The 10,289-nt window shown below is 36.5% G+C and overlaps 1 protein-coding gene across 1 annotated transcript; it reads right to left on the reverse strand.

Moving 5' to 3' along the window:
* Positions 1 to 8,217: 8,217 nt before the first annotated feature.
* On the reverse strand, positions 8,218 to 9,449 carry LOC107786099 (uncharacterized). The gene is made up of 2 exons (XM_075237544.1): positions 8,951 to 9,449; positions 8,218 to 8,435 (listed from the first exon to the last, which is right to left on the reverse strand). Exons 1-2 carry the CDS (start codon positions 9,413 to 9,415, stop codon positions 8,406 to 8,408), a joined length of 495 nt encoding a protein of 164 aa, XP_075093645.1. The 5' UTR covers positions 9,416 to 9,449; the 3' UTR covers positions 8,218 to 8,405.
* Positions 9,450 to 10,289: the final 840 nt, after the last annotated feature.

A 10,289-nucleotide genomic window follows, 5' to 3' on the forward strand; every position in this document is an offset into this window, starting at 1 on the left:
TCGGTGGCTGGGGCTGACGACCCTAAAAACTCTGAAGCGGCGGTGCACTGATAGAAGCTAGTGGTGCACTGTAGGACTGCTGATCAGAATACTACATATGAGAACCACGACCACCTGAAACACCATGAGATACCTGAAGTGCTGACTAAAAAGGCTTAGGAGGATGGCCTCTACCATACGAATCCCTGCCTCCAGACGAGGCGCCACTAAATCTGCCTGAATGACGAGGCCTCTTGTCAGACCCCTGACCACCTCCCTGGATAGAACCATTTTCACTCTCCTGGCCACATTGGCCGCCTCCTGAAAAGAAATCTCACTCCCTGTCTCCCTAGCCATCTGAAGTCGAATCCGCTGAATAAGTCCCTCAATGAACCTCCTCACTCTCTCTCTCTCTCTCTCGGTGGGAAGTATGATAAGATCATGACGAGCCAAGTCGATGAATCTGGTCTCATACTGGGTAATGGTCATAGAACCCTGCTGGAGACGCTCAAACTGCCTACGATATATCTCTCGCTGAGTGATAGGGAGAAACTTCTCCAGAAATAGCTGAGTAAACTGCTCCCAAGTCAAAGCTGGTGATCCGGTTGGCCTAGCCAAACAATAATCTCTCCACCAAGTCTTGGCGGATCCAGACAGGCAGAAAGTAGCAAAGTCGACCCCATTGGTCTCCACTATCCCCATGTTCCTAAGAACCTCATGATAGCTGTCTAGATAATCCTGGGGATCCTCAAAAGATGCACCGCTGAAAGTAGTAGTGAAGAGCTTGGTGAACCTATCCAATCTCCACAAAGCATCGGCAGACATAGCTGCTCCATCATCGGTCTGAGCTACCATACCCGTTGAACTGCTCTAACTGGTTGAGCTGCTGGAGTCTAAAACTGGTGAGCCAGGGTGCAAGTAGCCGGAGTCTGGGCTCCTCCTCCAGCCTAAGAGATGGCTGGTGCTACAGGAAGCAAGCATGTCCGGGTAACGCCCTCCATAAGGCCCACAAGACGGAAGAGAGCATCCTGGAGTACTAGGTAGCAATAAAACCCTCTGGGACCTGAGCTGGGCCCACCAGAACTGCATGGGCCGGAACCTCATCATCAAAGTCAACCTGAGACTTCGCCGCTGGTGTTGCTGCACTGGGCTGAGCTCTGCCCCTACCTCGGCCTCTAGCACGGCCTCGACCTCGCCCACTGCCCCTCGTAGGAGCTGTTACTGGGGGCTCAGGCTGCTTGTCAGTGGATAAGGAAGCGCGTGTTCTCACCATCTGCGAAAGAACATAGTAGAAATTCAATTAGCATTGAGAAACCAAACTGCACGACAGGAAAGAATAAATGTCAAGTTTTTTCCTAACTCCGTAGCCTCTGGGGATAAATACAGACGTCTCTGTACTGATCCCTCAGACCCTACTAAGCTTTCTATGACATGTGAGACCTATGTAACCTAGAGCTTTGATACCAACTTGTCACGATCCGGATTTTCCACCCTCGAGAGTCGTGATGGCACCTACTGGTGAAATCTAGGCAAGCTAAATTATTCTAATTACTTAACCTTTTCCAGTTTAAACCATTATCAGTGATGATTAAATATCATACAAATAGCGGAAATAATTAAGCGGAAGACAAAATCTGATAATTTATCTTTATACAAACTGCGGAAGTCTAAATACAAATCTACCCAGAATTTGGTATCATAAGTTCATAGACTATCTAAGATTACTACAAATAAAGTCCAAATAAAAGTACATGAATCTGTCTCTGAATAAGTAGAAACAGAAAAGAAATAATAGAAGGAGACGCCAAGGCCCGCGAACGCCTGCAGGACTACCTCGGGTCGCCTGTTGGACTGAAGGCAGCAACCTCACTACTGTCCAAACGCTCCGGTGCCAGTATCAACACAAAGTGCAGAGTGTAGTATTAGCATAATCGACCCTATGTGCTGTTAAGTGCCTAGCCTAACCTCGGCGAAGTAGTGATGAGGCTAAGATCAGACTACCAAATAAACCTGTGCAGTTAAATCATATACATCGAAAAAATAAAAGCAGATAATTACAGTTAAAGATGGGAGGGGGAAAACATGCTTCGGGGAATAACAGATAACAACAGAATATCAAGAGGAATATAAAGAAACCAAAATCCAATTACTAACAAGGATAAGGAAAACAAATGCAGAATTCACTTTCATTTCACATCTTGTTGCAGGCGTGCAATCCGATCCCATTTCATGTATCTCGTTGCAGGCGTGCAACCCGATCCTATTTCATATATCTCATTGCAGGCGCACAACCCGCTCCCATTTCATATATCTCGTTGCAGGCATGCAACCCGCTCCCATTTCATATATCTCGTTGCAGGCGTGCAACCCGCTCCCATTTCATATATCACGTCTCCCATTTCATATATCTCATTGTAGGCGTGTAACCCGCTCCCATGTCATATATCTTGTTGCAGGCGTGCAACCCACTTCCATTTCATATATTTCCGTGGCGGCGTGCCCCCCGATCCCATTTACAAATCAACAACAATCATAAAAGACTCCCGGCAAGGGAACAAGAGTATAACAACAACATCCCGGCAAGGGAACAATATCGTAAACAATAATATCTTGGCAATGGAGACAATGTCATGACAATAACATCCCAGCAAGGGAGACAATATCATAAATAATAACATCCCGGCAAGGAATCAACAATGATAATCAACATTTTTAGTAGGATTAAATCTCAACGGAGTCACTACAATTACAACACTAGACCCACGGGCATGCTTGACACCGACGTATAGATACTCGTCACCATGCCTATACGTCGTACTCCACAATTAATACATAGCAAATATGATACGACTCCTAATCCCTCAAGCTAAAGTTAGACCAAACACTTACCTCGATGCCACGAACACAATTCAAGTCTCATTTATCGCTTTACCTCTTGATTTCACTACCAATTCACTCGTATCTAGCAACAAGTTACTTAATTACGTCAATAAATGCTAAATGAATCAATTCTAATGCATGAAAATAAGTTTTCCAAAGTTTTACCCAAAAAGTCAAAATTGCCCTCGGTCCTACATGGTCAAAACCCGAGATTCGAACCAAAACCCGACTATCCATTCCCCCACGAACCCAAATATATAATCTGTTTTGAAATCGGACCTCAAATCGAGGTCCAAATCCCTAATTTTTTAAAAACCTAGGTTCTACCCAAAACACCCAATTTCCCCCATGAAAATCATTGATTTTGAGTTGAAATCATGTGAAAAGATGTTAAACATTGAAGAAAACTAGTTAGAAATGACTTACAATTGATTTGGAGAAGAAGTTTTCTTTGGAAAATCGCCCAAGAGAGTTTATGTTTTGACAAGATGTGAAAAATAGTTAAAAATGCGTCTAAGTGTAAATTTACAAGTCTCTGATATCGCAATTGCGACCAGGGTGCGCAATTGCGAACCCAGACTCTGCTGTTATCACATTTGCGAAGTCGCTTTTGCGAACATTCTGTCGCATTTGTGACGACTGGCCAAAATGGGGAACATCGCATTTGCGAGGGAAGGCTGGCCTGGGCTAGTTCGCATTTGTGACTCAGCCCTCGCATTTGCGAGCCAGGCTTCGCCTGCAGGCTTGCAACAGAACAGCTGAAACCTGCAATTTTTCCAAGTCCAATTCTACTCCGTGGCATGTCCAAAACTCACCCGAACCCTCGGGGCTCCAAACCAAACATGCACACCAACCTAAAAACATCATACGAACTTGCTTGTGTATTCAAATCTCTCAAATAACATCAACAACTATGAATTTAGCATCAAAATCATGAAATTTTCTTAAGACCATCAAATTTTTCAATTTTCTCAAATAAGGTCCGATTCATATCATTTCAAGTCCGTTTCTTACCAAATTTCACAGGTTCAACTCAAATCATATATAAGACCTGTAACGGGCTCCGTAACCAAAATACGGGCCCGATACCAATGGTTTCATACATAAATTCTCTTCTTTACTTCATAATTAATTCAGCAAAATAATTTCTTTCAAAAAGTTCATTTTCGGGCTTGGGACCTCGGAATTCGATTCCGGGCATATGCCAAAAGTCTCATATTTTTCTACGGACCCTCCAAGATCGTCAAATCATGGGTCCGGATCCGTTTACCCAAAAAATTGACCGAAGTCAACTTAAATTTATTTTAAAGTCAAAATTCATCATTTTTCACAGATTTTCACATATTGGCTTTCCTGCTACGTGCATGGACTGCGCACGCAAATTGAGGTGATGCAGAAAGAGGTTTTAAGGCCTCGGAAAGCAGAATTTTCTTTCAAAACAAGTGATGACCTTTTGGGTCATCACAAACACAATACCTTATTGGTAATCAATTGTGTTTCTCTAAAATAATATAATTGGCTCTTGCAGAGTTCTCAATTAATTTTTTAGTACCTCATATTCATCAACATCCATATGGTAAATATCTCTTTGAAGAAGAAAGTTATACCATTATGGTTATGGTCAAAATTATATGCAAGATCTGTTTCTTGCATTACCGATGTCTTTAATAATCACAATGCCAAAATACTTTGGCATAAAATAAGTACGTCACCAATGACCATTTATGCCATAATAATTACATTATTTTCTTATATCATCTCAAACCTCCTTCTAGAGGTGAGTGTGGTATATTCACTACCACTAGCACGTTCATATTCTTCCAAAAATGAATATGTATTCATAAATCAGATGTTGTCACATTCACATCATGAATGGACCATAATCATTTATATGTGCTTTATAAAATCTCATGTCAAATCGATGACAAATATTACTTTTACAGAGTGAAGGATTATTTTGAGAATCCTTATTGTTCTCATTACCACAATAATGACGATTATAATTTCGTCTATTACCACTTCCATATCCATTGATATATTCATAGTAATAATTTTGTCTTCTTTCAGACTTATCACATATTGCTACCACATTCTCTTAAAGGAATAGGAATAAAGCAAATTCAATGGGACGAGTTTTCACTTCTTGTATTCACGATCATACATGACTTGATCATGGCAAGACATAGAAATTTTACCACTTCAAATGGTTATAATTTCTTACTAACTTCATTAGAGTTATAATCGAATTTATTGTCTTTGCTTGTATTTAAAATCAAATTATAGAATTTCAAGAATTTAAAAGAGAAAAATAAAGTAAAATACTTACCTTAAATCCAGAATTTAATCATGAAGGAAGTTCATGGAACAATTGACAATCATTATGCTCAATTTCAAAGCTTCTACTCAATTGGTTAGAGTCTCGTGCTGACAACGTATTATAAAACAATAAAAGAAGAAGAACAATATTGCAGAGAAAAGTAGGGAGAGAGAATTCTTATTGATTTGGGATGAATTACAATGGAATAGAACCCTCTATTTATAGGGAGAGGGTGACTTAGCGACCAAGTAATAAACCATAGAATCTCTCTAAATATAGACATTCACCATAAATAAAATTCTATTTATAACATTTCTCCTTTTATTATCATACGACAATTTTATCTTTCTTGTTACAATTTCAAATATTCTTTGTTATGGATATTAATTAAAGAAGGAGTTTTCTAGTTATCTCCTTTCTTTTCCTTTTTAGCCTACGGATTTTTTCCCCCAACGAAGAATTTTATTTGTATTTACAATTTTATCCAGCTTAAATTGACTTAAGAAGGGTAGAAAAAGCGAACTATATTTCTCTAAGGGCTTTCGTGCTTTTAATATATTATTAGTTTTTATGTTCGTGCGATGCACGCATTATTTTGTATCAAATATTATAAAACGCACTCCAAAGGTGATAAACTATCAATTGTGCAGATACCCTATAACTAATTGTTAGTGAATATATACTAAGTTCAATAATCAGTTGCTTCAAACAAAACAAAAATAGAAAAATATGATATATAATCCAAGTATTATACCTTCAAAATGCTTGCGGCAATAATCATGGGCTTTTGACTCCTAAGTTGATTTCCGTAGAATTTGCATTAAATATTTTCCTCTCTTCGCTTCGAATTAATTTGCAAATACACTGGATTAAAATAAGACCAATTTAAGAGTCTCTTGCTATTTTGAGTTGGAAGACCTCTTATGTCATGGCTTTCGAGACCGTTTTAGATCAATTCATAAGAAGTGGATAAAATTAATGAAAAATTAAAATAAAATTCAACTTTTTTAGATGTAGAAGTTATTATGAAGCTTTTTAAGTACCAACTATATGTTCCAATAGCAGTTGACTCGTTCATGCCACATCGTGAAAAATTTGACGGATAATTACTTATATTTGTGATAATTGAAACCAAAGGGTAACACATAAGTAATATATATTTTCTATTAATTGAAAAAACAGAGCAAAATAAGTACATCCAAGGCCCAAGGGCTCATGAAAAGCACTTTGTTGATGTGAATGATATGTCGTAATTTTGTCTACCTCTAAAAAGAAAATTCCGTCATAGATAATTTAAATGTACCTGACTGAAATTAGCATGAAGAGTACAGAATTGTAAAATAAATTTGCAGCGGTCATTTACATATCTATTATTAAGCTCTTTTTCATCTCTATCGTCTATCGATACCTGACTGCCAACAGTTATCGGTGTAGAGGACTTGATTTTGTTCATGCATAAAGGCTTAAGTTGTTTGAAGATTCCGCTGCAAAACTAAGTAAAGTAAAGAGAAAACATCAAGTGCTATATATACCAACTGTTCGAAGCCGGAAACAAGAGCACTGATGATATGTAAAACATATAAGAGCACCAAGATGTGAAAATAAGTAAATCGTACTCCAAAAATAAGTATCAGGCTTTTGCCTCCTATTTTTTCCTTTAATAATAAACTATAAATTAATCCATTCCTATTTAAATTAAGTCTCTTTTAGCAAATTATTGCAAATTTACAGTCGAACTCAAGGTCCTAAAATTAGGCAATGTCTAATATTACAATTCTTTTCCAAAGTAGAATTAATATTTTTTAAGGAAATAAATTTCTTTTTCAAGTATTTGATTATTATAATGTTTGAACAGCCGAAAGCAATTGAATTAGAATTTCAGTCAAAGTTATTCAAATGGCCATTGTTATTGTCCAAGTGAATTCGTGTGATGTTAGAATTTCACATTATGTTACAGCTTTAAATTTTCTAAAATTAGTTAGTTTCAAACTCCTATATTTTAGGCACCTAAAGTTACAATTTTATCCAATATTCTGTTATTTTCTTGAAGAAATAATTTATGTTTCGGAGGATGTCTAACAATATTTCAAGAATATTTTTGTCGTTTAATATTTATTGTGAAACATTCGTGCTTTTATAATAATATAGATATAGATAGATAAATAGATGGATATAGATATAGATAGATTATTTTACAAATAAAGTAAGGTCTTTACAAATTCACTAGTTCAACAATAATTTCAAAATTAGTGAATCGCTCAATCTATGTGGCATTATATGACCAATCATACAACTGTGAATTAATCACTTCACCCAATCAACTCGTGATAATATTTTATATTCCAGTCGCTGCAGTCATTGTCTTGACTACGTCGTTCCGGGCATTGTTATTTAGTGCAAACTTCTCCATCCTTGTTTTCTTGTGGGATTGTTACACAAATAACCACATTTAATGTTTACCTTTCCTAATTGGTATACATAGATTATACATTAACTATATATAATTATACATATATTATATATAAATTATATATCCAATGGCTATTTTAAGTTAATTAGGTGGGCTGCTATTTAGGTTAAATCTTCTTCTTTCTTTCCTTCATGAATATTTTATTCGAAAATCATTGTTCATTTGAATTCGCTGAGTAATTTAAATAAGGGAGAAACACTTTCTATTTGACATTTTTTTTAAATTTTCAAGGCTATGAACGGAGGTATCACAACTAATTATTTAACTATTCCATCATATTTTTCCTCTCTTTTTTCTTCAAGATTCAAACAAAAGAAAATTTTGATGGAACTAAATAAGATTTGGGGAACAAATATATCAAAATCAAACGACTTTATAATTTAGAAAGTAAAAAGAGGTTATACAGTAATCGTTGCAGATTTGTAACCTATCTTTCTTATTCTAACAAATTGTCGTTAATTTTATCTTGAAATAAGAAATTAGAGAAATCAAAAAATAAAGAAGATAATACAGAAAAGTAGAGAACATTGGGCTGCGAAATGAGTACAAGAACATAGCTTGAAACAGAAAATTATTGCTAAGAATTTGACAGATATGCCAAACTATTGCTTGAAACAGAAAATTACAAGTTTACCCCTAGAAATTACAATGTCTTAAAACATGGTAGACTAAACCATAGTTTAAAGACTATTCAACAGAAATATTAACAGCAAATCATCTGATACAAGATCTGGAATTAAATATCAAGTTTCTTTATTTTTACTCTTCCTCCCTGGACAGCTTAATCACCTGAAATTAATTAACATAATGCATCATTACATACATATATAGAAAAATAATTTGAAAAAGAAAAGAAACGTACAATTATTAATCACTTTTTCCCTCCCAATTTAGGAGGATCTATAGTTGGAGGTCATTTGGTAAAGTTGATACCTTGTGATCAGGAGATCACATAGTTCTACCCGTGGAAACAGTCTCTTGCAGAAATAAAGGGTAAGGCTGCGTACAATAAGCCCTTTGTGGTCAGACACTTCCCCGGACCCCGCGGATAGCGGGAGCTTAGTGCACTAGGCTACTTTTTGTAGTGTTTCCACACTTTTCCTCCAGCGTGACTCGAACCCAGGACCTGACGCTCGCGGGTAAAGGTACTTTACCAACTAAGCAAGTCTCACTTATCTTAATTATTAATCACTTGTTTTAAGGAAAATGTAAGGGTAATTTAGTCAAATATACTTCAATATTAATATTATTAAATAACCCTTTTTAATGAGTGTGTCAAAATTTTAAACTACAGATGAACTTACTTGCAAACCCTTGCAAGGGCTATCAATGTCACAATAAGCTTGAAGAGCGATTAACTCTTGATTACCCAAATTCTCTGCATATTTATAGCAAGGGCAACTAGTACCAAGTGTGCTCTTGAATACTGGGCAACATGGATCAATTTTAGTTTCGTTGAACATGCACTTGTAAATCTTTGCTTCGTCACTAGCTGAGCAGCTCGAACTCGGGGCGGGTGGGGGTGGGCATGGTGGTGGAGGTGGTGGAGGGCATGGCCGTGGTGGTGGTGGTGGAGGAGGGCTAGGACATGGCCACGGCCGTGGCCACGGGAATGGCCACGGCAGATAACATGGAATTTTCCATGGCCAAAGTTGTAACTCATTTCCGTCATCGGCCACGACTACTTCTCTTGCCGTGGCAACTTGTTGGTGGCTGCAAAATAAAATTGCAGCCACCAATAAGGTAAGGAGCATTTTCATGGTTGCCATTTTTCAGTGAGTGGTTTGTGTCCTACAATGAAGAGATATGACCCATTTATATATACAGATAAATTACTAGAGTTACTATATGGTAGGTAGGATTTGATATTTTAAGTATTGGATGATCACATGTATCACATGCAAAAAGAGTTAAATAATCAGTCCCTTTCAAAATGGCCAGTTATCAGTATAATTGGATTATTGAAAAATAAAAAAACTGACAGGATAAAAATGCTAGACCATACCTCCTATTTTCTTGAATTTTCAAGGTTTTGAATCTATTTGTGATATTTTTGTAGTACTCATTCATTTGATGTTATGAAAATCTTTCTCTTTCTAATTCGTGAAACTCTACCTTAAAAGAATATCAGGTTGTGCTTCCTTAAAAAATAGTTCCCATTAAATTAAATGTACAAAATTAAAAATGATAGTATAAATTTCTTGGGCTCACATCATTAAATTAGGTAGAAATGGAGTGGGGTAATCACTTTTTAACAATATTGTATTTAGTTTTTATTCGGTATTTTTAATGCTGCGCAAAAAATAGCCACTACTCTATTAAATTAATACGAAAAGATGTTTTTACCCTTTATTCATAAGTGCTATGTAAATATTAAGGACATGGTGTCCTTAACATTTACACTACACACATGAAGTTAAGGACGTCGTGTCCTCAATATTTACATTGCACATATGAAGTTAAGGACACGATGTCCTAAAGTTTAACAACGGAAGGTGCAAATACAGGACACTTTGTCCTTAATATTTACACATCATTCATGAAGTTAAGGACACCATGTCATTAATATTTACACAATACTCATAAAGTTAAGGACATTATGTTTTTAAGATTTACACTGCACATATGAAGTTAAGGACATGA

The sequence above is a fragment of the Nicotiana tabacum genome, chromosome 18 (genome assembly GCF_000715075.1).
Source record: "Nicotiana tabacum cultivar K326 chromosome 18, ASM71507v2, whole genome shotgun sequence".
NCBI classification, from domain to species: domain Eukaryota; kingdom Viridiplantae; phylum Streptophyta; class Magnoliopsida; order Solanales; family Solanaceae; genus Nicotiana; species Nicotiana tabacum.